The sequence below is a fragment of the Mastigoproctus giganteus genome, chromosome 12 (genome assembly GCF_048544385.1).
Source record: "Mastigoproctus giganteus isolate SK-2022 chromosome 12, ASM4854438v1, whole genome shotgun sequence".
Lineage (NCBI taxonomy): Eukaryota > Metazoa > Arthropoda > Arachnida > Uropygi > Thelyphonidae > Mastigoproctus > Mastigoproctus giganteus.
Window position 1 is genome coordinate 57,187,054 of NC_143586.1, and position 12,096 is coordinate 57,199,149.

Here is a 12,096-nt window from a genome sequence, read left to right on the forward strand (position 1 = left end):
CTTGCTCAGATTAAGAACCTGAGCTGGAACAGACTTCCATCTCTTGTTGTGGAAGTTGATAATTTAAATAAATTTAATGGTGAAATAGACTAACATTTGGAGTGACCGGATGAATGAAATGGGCAAGTTTTTTTTTTTTTTTTTGCTTTATTTTTGCTGATGCTAAATAAGCTTGCTTTCTTGCATCATATGCCTCAACTAGTGCTAAGAGTAACAAATATTATACAGTTTAAATTAAATTAACCAGCTAAATTTAGAGAATGAAAAAGTATAGAATTTTATTAAGTGTTCTGTATAGTTATAATCTTAATAATTAACTGATAAGAGATAATTATATTTACTTTTCATGTCTGTTAATCACAGAAAAATAAAAACAGTTTGATTAAGAAAAAAATTTGAACACACATGAAATGTAATGCACTGTGCACATTAACTAACTTGTTGTTAGTGGTACTCACAAAGAATAGCCAAATAATTGCTGTTCTCTTCGTAATAGAACTTAAATTAACCACCCAAGTGCAACTCTTAATACAAATGTCATGGTGAATTTGTGTCTGTTCTGGTATCACTTGTTCTTATAATTTGCAATAAAATAACTTGCAGTATAATTTATAGTTCTTCTATATGGTGCCATTTTCCCCTAATACTTTACAGAGCTACGTTTTTTCAATGCATTTCTTTCTGCATTGCTTAACTATTGTTGATTTTAAAGCTCAGCTCTGTGCAGTTAGTTATTTCCATCTACAAGCCTTAAAAATTATGCAGTTCAGTTACCACCATTCTGTATATCAAAAACTTACTAAAATATTTTAATATCTAATTAGATTAATATTTTGTATTCATAACTAAGGAATGCAGATGACTTACATGACTCAAATGACTCTGCATATAGCCTGAGGCTTTTATGTTACTCTCATCTTTTAAATTCTCTGGCATGCTGTTATGTTAACCAGTAATGAACATAAGCTTCTTAAATACTTAAAATAAAAACAACTACATCTAATGAGATAATTTTAATACTCCATCAGGTAGTACTTTGCCGAAACAGTCAAGGAGTAAAGAAACTAAGAAAAGTGCAATTACACCCAGGGTCTCATCACCATCTAGTCCTTCCAGAAGTAGTAATAACAAAGGTAAAACTTTTGTCATTCTCAGTAATAAAGGATGAGTTTTTTTTTTTTTTTTTTTTTTTGCAAGATTGAAGCCAGAGGTTCTGTCAAGAACCTCTGGCTTCGCTATATGGCAAAAACTAATAATATTCAATAAGGTGGTTTACTAGCTCTATATTTCTTACCTTATACAAGGGTATGTAAAATATTTTGTATACCATTTCATTTATATCTTATTTGCACTACAAGGAAATAAAATTTCGAGAGTAAAAAAAGTTTTTTTTTTTTTTTTTTAAATTGCTGTTTATGGTTTTAACAAGAGATGTATCTATTATGAAAAAATTTTAAAATCTTTAATTTTCTGACTAATGTTAAAAATAACTAAACTAAACTAAAAATTTCTCTCTACTCCAAGACACATATTAACAGTTTTAATATGTGTAACACTAGGATTATTTTAATATAACAAAATTAGTAGATTGAGGAATATCCTATCCTTTAGTTTATTTTGCAACCTGCAAGATTTTAAATACCACAAGTAAGTGCAATTTTCTTATTACTAAAGGTAGAATAAAACAGAATATTATTAAATATAAATAAATAAAGTTTCTCTTTGTACTCCTGGATGACCACATAGAATAGGGAAGTTCACAAGATAGAAACATGAAAATTGCCTTATGCCATGGTATTATATGGATTTGAGCACATTAAGAAGCATGGGTAACTCTATACCATTCAGCTAGTTATCAGAGCTTCTCTAATTGACATTATCTGCTATGTGATGAGAGACCAATAAGACTTGAATAGGCTGTCATAGCAAAATCCCTTTTCTAGGCAACTTGTAGTAAAGGAAGTTGGTTCTATCTTGAGTCTTAAAGCCGTAATATTTATTCGTGGCATTTGAAATCCTGTATTAAATAACTTGTTGATTACTAAAAAACAAACAAGTTATTCAGTATTGATGAATGCTGCATTTGTTGTTCTTGGTTAAAAATATAAATAAATAAATAAAAACATGTTGGGTTTTTCTCATTTTTTGCGTCTACAAACATAAAGTTGACCGTAAATGTTTACCAATTCTATTATGCTTTTTAAATAAATAAATAAATTTTCTGTTTATACTCCAGGAAATCCTGGTCAGAGAATTTCTTTGAGTGTCTTCCATAGTTTCAGCTTGTTACTTGCAGTAGAAGATATATCTAAATAAAGTGAATCCCATATGTAACTTCCAATCTCTAGAAGTTGCAATATCGGATTCATTTCAGATGCATAATGCCCTTTTTAATATTCATCCCATGGTTGGTCTTAGAGTTTATGGAGCCCAGGTGCAATAGTTAATATTGAGGAAAAGGATAGTAAGGAATCCTCCTCTTTTGAGTGCCCCTTTGGCCCTTTCCAGTTTGGGGCACATTACACTTACTGTAACCCCACCCTTTCTAAGTACTGAGCCTTATTCATCCCTTTTTCTCACTTGCTGTAAACTACAACCTACTTTGTTCATTTTTTCTTACTTGCTGTAAACCTTTTAAGTGTGGTCTCTGCTGTAAATTTCTATAGACTTCGATGAGGCCAATCTTTTCTTATATGACGTCTGGGAAAGTAGCATTTTTGTACTCACTTTAAATTACATGTCTTGCACGTGCACATCCACCCATCAGTTGTTATTGTGCTTCACTCTGCACTAGGGTTATAAGAGCTGTTGTAAAATATATATTTGTGATACTAAAATTGTCCGAGAAAGAGAGTTGAGATCAGAATATTTTTGATATAATGCTGTAAGTGGGGGTCTTGAGGTGATATTTATTCAGTGGAAGAGTTTCAACAGTTAAGTTGATTTTCAGTTATACGGTTTGGTCAATGTGCTGATAGAATTTTCAGAGCAAGCATTTCTAACTAGTAGTTGTTACTGAACATGGCATGTTTGTCATACAAGGTGTGGCTAAAATGAAATGAGAATCACTGCTTACCAATGCCTTACTAATATGTGTGTCAACAACATTCATATCATGCTGTAGCTTGTTTTTTTTTATTTTTTTTTTTTGTACAGATCAGTTTTTGTTTTGTTGCAATCAGTTAAGTTTTGATTAAACCATGCCTCTTTAAGTGAATCAGTGTTTTAACCCTTTAGTGGAAAAAAGAACAACTGTAATTTAGAGCAAAGAATTTTTATTAAATTTTTAGCGAAACTTGGTAAAAATAGTGCAGAAACGTTGGAGACATTACAGAAAGTGTACAGTGAGGAAACCATGAGTCAGCCACATGTGCATGAATGACACAAACGGTTCAAAGAGGGATGGGAAAATATCCACGATGACAAGAAGACAGGAAACCCACCACATCAACAACAGACAAGAATTTTGAAAAAATTCGAGAGATCATACACTAAAACTGTTAGATGAGCATTTGATTAATTGCAGAACAGTTACACATTGCCAAAGAAAGAACAGTAAGAACAATTTTTACAGAGCAGTTGGGCATCATGACAATGGGCTGTGTCATTCCTCTGTCACAGTGAGAGGGTTTTTAATGAAAAACAAGATCACAACATTGGAGCAACCACCATATCTAGCCAGATATGGGCACCTGTACGTAGTGAGGGACCTTCCAGTGATGCTACTAGTCTTCCAGATTAGTGTCACTGGGATACAACATCCACAGCCTAGGTTTCAGGCCAACACTATAGGAATCTGATGTATTTGCCGTGTGCTGCGACTTGTGGAAACTCGGAAAGGGGGATCCTGGTGGTTGAGGGGCCTAGCTTCAACACACAACTTTGGCCCCTGCTTCAAAAAGATGGGTGGTCCTGGAAGCCTCAGCCAGGATCAATTGGCCAGTGGGTTTGCCTGCAGTGGTCAGCCATGTCAATGTTAGGCCCCTACCCTCATGGTCCAAGGGACAGGATTCAGGCTGGTGTCTGGGTAGCCCTTGTGTCCCACACCTGAGTGCATGTATTGCTTGCCGGGCGGTGAGCACGGGCACTGAATAAAATAAAAAAACTCTATGAATCTTGATAATGTTATTTCTTCAGGAGCCCCAACACAGTGCTTATCAGAAAATAAAAACCATGAAACAGAAACTGCTAATGCAGCAAATGACCCTGAACAGAAGTACTATCTAGTCCCATTCCAAGATTATTAATAATCCACTCAAAAACTGAGAAACTTATTGAGAAAATGTTGCCCTTTTTTTTTATACAGAAGGGTTTAGAGGGATTAGCAGGTGCCTGGAAATCAGTTAAGAAGCTTCGTTCTGGGGACCTCTTAATTTAAACAAAAGGCTCAGACACTCTGAGCAGCTATTTCAAGCAACATCAGCCGGAGCAATACCAGTTACCGTGACACCACACAGAACACTGAATTCATCAAGAGGTGTCATTTCAGAGTGAAACCTCCTTGAGGTTACTAGGGGGGAAATCTCTGAACTGAAGCCACAGGGAGCTTTAAAAGAATTTCCACATGTAGGAATGGGAAGTTAGTACAAACCAGAAACATCATCCTTATGTTTAATACTCCAACATCTCCTAATTTGATAACAGCTGGTTACAATGTACCCAGCTGTTATCAAATTAGGAGTTTTTGTAGATTACTACTTAATATACGTAAAACCATTATTTCGTTCAAATCTTGCAGCCATTGTTTTTGTATAGAGTGGTAGGTTATTCAAATTTGTAATTGTGTTAACTATATAGCTCTAACGTATAATTATATATAGCGTAATACGCATTACTGTTTCTATTAGATAGCGTAGTATTGACATTTAATTAATTAAATTTATTGATCTTATTAATTTGAAATATCATGCCCCAGACTCGAGCAGCAAAGCAACGGGCACAAAGTGGTAGAAGTGCTGTGACTCGGGAGAGAACTGAGGGGGGGCGATTCTCCAACACATCACAGCCAAAAAAAATGTGCAACTTGTGAAATGTTTGCCGAACTCTCTGGAACAGAACATGATTTTGCCATGGGGGATGTCTTTGTGGGTGCGCAATGTAAGGAGTGTAAGGAAATCAGGCGACAACTCAGCATTGTTATGGGCCTATATGAGAGCTTGAAGGACAGGGTGGATGCCCTCGAAGGATCTAAATTGAGGGGCCCATCAAGCTCTCAGCTGCTCACATCAACACCAGAGCTTGCACTTGGTCATCGCACGACACAGCGGCATCCCCAAGGCAAAATGCACTGGTCCCACAGGAACTAGTAGTTGTCGGTGACTCTATTGTCAGGGAAACGGGGAACATAGTGTGTAAAAAGGATAGGTGAAACAGGACCAGGGTATGTCTACCATGGGCAAAGGTTGATGACGTTGTAGAGCAGATATCACCTTTTAAGGGCACAAAAGGTGATATAGTTGTACACGTTGGCACTAATGATATTAAGAGTAGGAGACCGGCAGAATTACTTAACAAGTACAGGTCACTGTTGAACAAAGCCATGAATTAGGGTTGAATTTGAAAGTGTCTGCAATTCTGCCCAGACACGATAAGAGGGAGTATATGTTGAGAGCCTTGTCGATCAATTCGGCCCTGGAAAGATTGTGCAAGGCTCAAGGGGTATAATTTTTTTCAGCCTGGTCTGTACTTGTTAACAGGAGAGACTACTTCTACAGGGATGGATACACTTAAATAGAAAGGGTGCAAGAATATTTGCTGATGCTATTGAGGCAGTATTAGGTGGGTCGGAAAACTGCTAGCTTGAGGGGATACAAGGACTAATAGTTTAACTGTAGCCGCAGGCAGAGCTGAAGGTGATTCTTGCTCAACTTCTATTAGAATAAGTAGCGACCTGGAGCAAGGGGTGTTGGGGGTTTCAGGGACGGATGGCAGTCATTGTGAAATAGGTGGGTATATGGGATGTGTTAGGGTAACTAGGAATAGGTGCATGTATGCTTGATTGTATACCAATGCTAGAAGTATAGTAAATAAATTTAATGAATTTGAAGTGTTGGTCAAGACATCAAAGGCGGATATTGTTGGGATAGCAGAGACGTGGTGTCACACATATATTAGGAATGCAGAACTGGAATTTGGGGAGTACAATGTTTACAGAAAGGATAGACAGGATAGGAAGGGAGGTGCTTTGCTGTTAATTAAGAAAAACATAAAATCAAAAGAAGTGCACCCAGTTGATATAGATGAACACTGCACTGTTGAGTCAGTTTGGTGTGACATAAGCACCGCAAAAGCAAAAATAAGAGTAGGAGTGTGTTATAGGCCTAATGACTCGAATGAGTACAGTGAACAATTGTACAGAGAAATAGAGTGGGCTAGTAAATCGGAATGTCTTATAATGGGGGATTTTAGCTTCCAAGATATTGACTGGAACTTGTGGGTTGGTCACTCACACACTAGTCACACTTTTGTGGATTTATTGGATGATTGTTTTCTGCAGCAGCATGTTCGAGAGGCAACCAGAGAGAGTAATACTCTTGATCTGGTTATCAGCAGTGATCATTCGTGTATTAACAATTTGCAGATAAAGGAACCACTAGGTGGCAGTGATCACAGTGTACTGATGTGGGATTTACTTAAAGATTTAATTACCATCAGGGGTAAAGGATTTTTGCTTCCGTAAAGGTGAGTACAGTGGTGTCAGACAGTTTTTAAATTCTGTACAGTGGGATCAACTGACAACATTACCAACAGTACATTCTCAGTGGGAAGCGCCGACCGGGCTAGCCGAGTGGGTAAAGATACCTGCCCGGCAACCCAAAGGTCGCGGGTTCGATTCCCGCCTCGGGCTTGGATCAAAGTACTGCAAAAACCTTGGGAGGTGCAATATGGCCACAGAAGCCGATGCGCCAACAACTACCAAATCAAAAAAAAAAAAAAAAAAAAATCAGTGGGAAGCATTCAAGGAATTAATCGTGGATGCTACTAAAAGTTTCATACCTATTAAGAAATATTGTTCAAGGCTTAGGCCTAAATGGTTAACAAATGAACTAATGAGACTCGTAACAGAGAAGAAAAATGCATGGGATGCATATAAATTATCAAGCGACTCAGAAGCGTATGGTAGATATAAGCTAGTCTGTAATCAGGTCACAAACGAGGTTAGGCAGGCAAAGGCAGATTACGAGAAATCCTTGGCAAAAGATGATAAGAAAAACAGCAAGGATTTCTTTACTTATATAAACTCTAAAAGGAAGGGGATGAATCTGATTGGTCCACTTGACATCGATGGTTCGAGTGTTGATGATCCTGCTCAGATAGCAAACAAACTGAATGAATATTTTGCATCTACATTCACACATAAGGAATTATTAAGGTTTGAAAATGGCAGAAGGTTATCAAATTGTTGCAGGGTACTTAATGATTTTGTAATAACTGAGAGCAAAGTGGAGGAGAAATTGTTGAAGTTAAACATAAGAAAAGCACCTGGGGTGGAATGGGATCTATCCAGTTATATTAAAGGAGGCGGCAAAGCATCTAAGCAAACCCTTAGCTATAGTTATGAGAGCATCCTTGGACTCAGGGGAGGTCCCACGGACTGGAGATGTGCAAATGTATCCCCAATTCACAAAGGGGGATCAAAGGGTGACACAAGTAATTACAGACCAGTTAGTTTAACTTCTGTTCCGGGTAAAATAATGGAGTCACTGGTTAAAGATGCATTGCAGGATCATCTAGACAAGACTGCAGCAATAATTCAGACACAGCATGGGTTTGTTAAGGGAAAGTCTTGTCTGACAAATTTGATTGGTTATTATGATGTGGTTACAAAGGAACTGGATGCAAAAAATAATTTTGATATCATATATTTGGATTTCAGGAAAGCTTTTGACACTGTTGTGCATGGAAGACTATTGTACAAATTGGAGAATTGTATTAAGGGTAAGTTGCTACAATGGATAAAAGGATGGTTAAGTGGGAGAAGACACAGGGTGGTAATCAATGGGTGCTGCTCTTCGTGGACTAATGTTATTAGTGAAGTCCCACAGGGTTTGGTGTTGGGTCCACTGTTGTTTTGTATATTTATCAATGATATTGATGAAGGTATATCAGGCTTAGTGTCAAAGTTTGCAGATGATACAAATGTTGGCAGGGTTGTTAATGACAGTAATGGCAGTGTGCTACTGCAACAGGATCTAGATAATTTGGGCAGATGGGCTAAAAAGTGGCAACTGAAGTTTAACCTTGACAAATGCAAAGTACTGCATATGGGTAGAAGTAACCCAAGAGAAAAGTATCACCTGTGTGGTACTACACTTAAGGTGGTAGAAAACGAAAAACACTTGGAAGTAATTGTGCAGTCAGATATGAAGTTTTCTGAGCAATGCAGACTGGCTGCCAGGGCAGGTCATGGGGTTTTGTCAATGATATATAGGAATTTTGCTAGCAGGGAAAAGGAGGTGATTGTCCCTCTGTATAAGGCAATGGTCAGGCCACGCCTTGAGTACTGCATACAGGTCTGGAGGCCTCATTTTAGAAAGGATGTAGATTTGCTTGAGCGTGTACAGAGAAGGGCAAAACGATTGGTGAGGGGAATGAAGGGATCCTCTTACGAAGAGATGCTTAAGTTCTGCAAATTGCAGTGGCTGGGGACTAGACACCTGCGAGGTGATCTGATTGAGGTGTATAAGGCCTTGAATGGGTTGAACATGCTGAATTCTGATGGGATCCTTCCACTTGTTCAGATTACGAACCTAAGGGGGCATAAATTCAAATTAAGAAAAGACAGATGTAGAATAGATGTGCGGAAATTTGCCTTTAGCCAGCGGGTGGTTAATTGCTGGAACAAACTTCCATCTGTCGTTGTGGAAGTTGATAGGTTGAATAAATTTAAGGAGGAACTGGACAGGCATTTGGAGGGAATGGTGTGATTTTTTTTTTTTTTTTTTTGGCTGATGCTGCATAAGCTCATACACTTGCTTTCTTGCATCACATGCCACTACTACTACTACATTCCAAACCCACCACAATGTTTCAAATTCCCGAAATATGGACATTCACAGATGGCCTGCCATGGAGCACCTGCTTGTGCTTGGTTCGGTGCAAAAGACCATGAAAGCAATGCATGTACAACCACCAAACCCACTTTTGTCAACTGAAAAGGTGAGCACCCTGCATACTCAAGGGCATGCCACCAGTGGAAACAAGAAAAGCAAATGCAGAACACAAGGCAGAGCTGAATACTCCATATTAGCAGGCTAGAAAACGTAATGCCAATAAGTAGCAATAAGCCCACTTATTCTCAAAAAGGCTGCAGTGAAGCAATCTGTTGGAACTCAAGCAGACGTGACAATCCCGCCAAAAGAATCTTTTGCTTCCATTGCATGTTACTTATTGAACACTCAAAAGCCAGCACCAAATAATCAATCAGTTACCACTACCATATCGATACCACTAACTGCTCCACATCTACCTAAATCAAGTAAGATGAAAAATACCAAAAAGCTTGACTCTTTGCCCACAACAAATGAAAAATGGAGATAGTGGTGAAGGAAATAAATGAAGATGTGGTCTTGAAATGTTTTGCAGACAAAGATATGGACAATGGGCAACATCCATACTTCCCAAAAAAAGGATAAATTCAAGACTGAGAAAGAAAAGCCCTTAGCCCCTCGGAAGTCCCCAGAACGACCAAGCAAATATACATAATGTCCACATTCAAATTTCTGCAGTGAAACTGCCATGGTTTCCATCAAAATAGTGAAGACATCAAGATCCTTCTTCTTACAGGAGACATATTTAAAGGCAAATGAGGACCCTTACATGCATGGCTGCACTATTCTGTGGAAAGACAGAAATGCAGATGGACCTGCCCATGGAGGGGGTCACCATTCTTGTGGGTAATCATATTCCTTTCCAACCTGCGATACTGATCACTACATTAGAGGCTGTATCTATTTACCTCATAGTAGGGTTCTTTCTAACTATCTGCCCAATCTATTTTCCACCTGCAAACGATATCACCCAGGCAGAACTTGATCTCATTAAGCATTTTCATCCCCCTTTCTCCTACTAGAGGATTTTAATGGACATAATACTCTGTGGGGTATTGCTTACATCATTGAAATGGGTTGGTCTATAGAGCGTATGCTGGAAAACAACTACCTTACTCTTCTAAATTTGGGATCTAATACATTTCTCCATATTACTTCCATTAATCTTTTCATCTGCTCTGCTTCCCTCCTTCCTGTGTGTACATGGGAGATTGAAGAAACTGCTTACGGTAGTGATCACTTCCCCATAATATCCACCCTTTGCAAAGGGAGACCATGCCACCCGTCTAGGATATCATGGTTGAAGATCATTCGTGCTGACTGGAATGCCTTCAAACATCTGGCAATGTTATACAACCATAGTTAGCAAGGAGCCAATTAACAAAGCAGTGAAGCACATCACAGAAAGTATTGTCCAAGCACTGGCAATTGCAATTCCAAAGACATCAAATAAGTTACCATCTTTTCCTAAACCATGGTGAAACACAGAATGCACAGCAGCAAGAAAGGCACAAAACAAAGCATAGGAGGATATTCCATCAATATCCCACCATGAAAAATCTAATCATGCAGGCGCCAAAGCTCATTAAATTAGACGTCAGAGCCATAAGGAATCTTGAATCCACTTCATGTCTTCTGTCAGCCAGGCGGCAACAGCAAAAGTCATCAGGGACAAAGTCTGTAAAATGAAGGGGAAATACATATCGCACCCTTTATTAATCCTGGAGCATAATGGACATGCAATTGCAGAGCCAATTGCAAACAGTCTTGGGTAGGCATTCACTAAAGTGTCTGCCAAAATATCCTACACTCCAGAGTTTCTGGCCCTTAAATAAAAATCAGAAAAACAGCAATTAAAGCTGTCTTCAAATGGCTGTAAATCCTATAACCAGCCTTTTACACAGTGGGGACTGAAAGTGCCACTCTCTCTATCCCAGAGCCATCGGGCCAGATAACATCAATTATAAAATGATTAAACATCTTTCTTCAGAATAATGAAGAGAAAGCAATATTTGTGATGTGTTTATGTGAAAAAAATTTTAAAAGTCGGGATTATTTCCAGTAAAAAATGTGTTATAGACAAGAACACATTTTTTACTGGAAATAATAACATATCTATAAACATGAGAGCAGCAGATTTTTTGTTGCAACTGAGTTTCTGCAGAGCAGTGTTTACTAAATTGGAAAGTAGTTTAGCAGCAGCATATTATAATCAGATAAACTATGCATAGTATTTCCAGTCAGGAAAAGTTATTATTAGCATTAGTAATGGCAAATGATATAAGATAGTAAGCTTATACATCAGAAAAAATTAAACAAAATACACTTCCCACATCACCTGTCCACCCCTTCAAATAGTTTGTCTAGTTCTTCCTTCAGTTTATTCAAATTATCCACTTCCACAGCAACACCAAGAAGTTTATTCCAACAATCAACCAACTGTTGCTGAAGGGAAACTTCTGCAGATCTGTTCTGCAATCATCCTTCCAAGTTTGTTAACATATGAGAAAAGGAGTAGGTAAAAGAATAGAAACTTGGGGCAAACTCCAGCATCATCTCAATTGAGAAATTAGAAAACCATCTACCGTCATCCTCCATGGTATTATAGTGGTTTGCCACTTGCCACCCATTTAGAGAGAATGGAGAAATTCTTGAACACCTCTTCAGTTGGGGCTGTAGTTAGCCAATCTCAGGCAGAGGGAGTAGGGTTCTTCCATGAGTTATGCTAGGTTTTTCAGCCTGCACAACATGCAAATCCAGCCATGAACCAGACTTGTATGAACATAATACACACATAGTGCAATATGACTTTAAAATGTAGTGCACTCTTTAAATAATAACCATCTGTCATCAAATTTAGTGAGTGGTCAAAGAACAGCTCAGCCAGCCAATTGCAAAAATTGTCAGTCAGACCATCAGATGGAGGCCCCGAGTGCCAAGCGATATTAGTGACCACAGCGCCTTTCCAGAGTGATTATCTAGTACGCTTAATTGTAAATACGTTTCTCCTGAGTTTCGAAAGTCCGATAACTCCTGAATATTATAT

The 12,096-nt window shown here is 38.2% G+C and overlaps 1 protein-coding gene across 1 annotated transcript in view; it reads left to right on the top strand.

Moving 5' to 3' along the window:
• LOC150077083 (serine/threonine-protein phosphatase 4 regulatory subunit 4-like) overlaps positions 1-12,096 on the top strand; it is a 297,317-nt gene that overhangs the window by 251,841 nt on the left and 33,380 nt on the right. Inside the window, exon 21 of the mRNA XM_090386255.1 lies at positions 1,029-1,133. Coding sequence (XP_090242381.1) covers positions 1,029-1,133 — 105 coding nt within the window. The remainder of the gene's footprint in view (positions 1-1,028; positions 1,134-12,096) is intronic.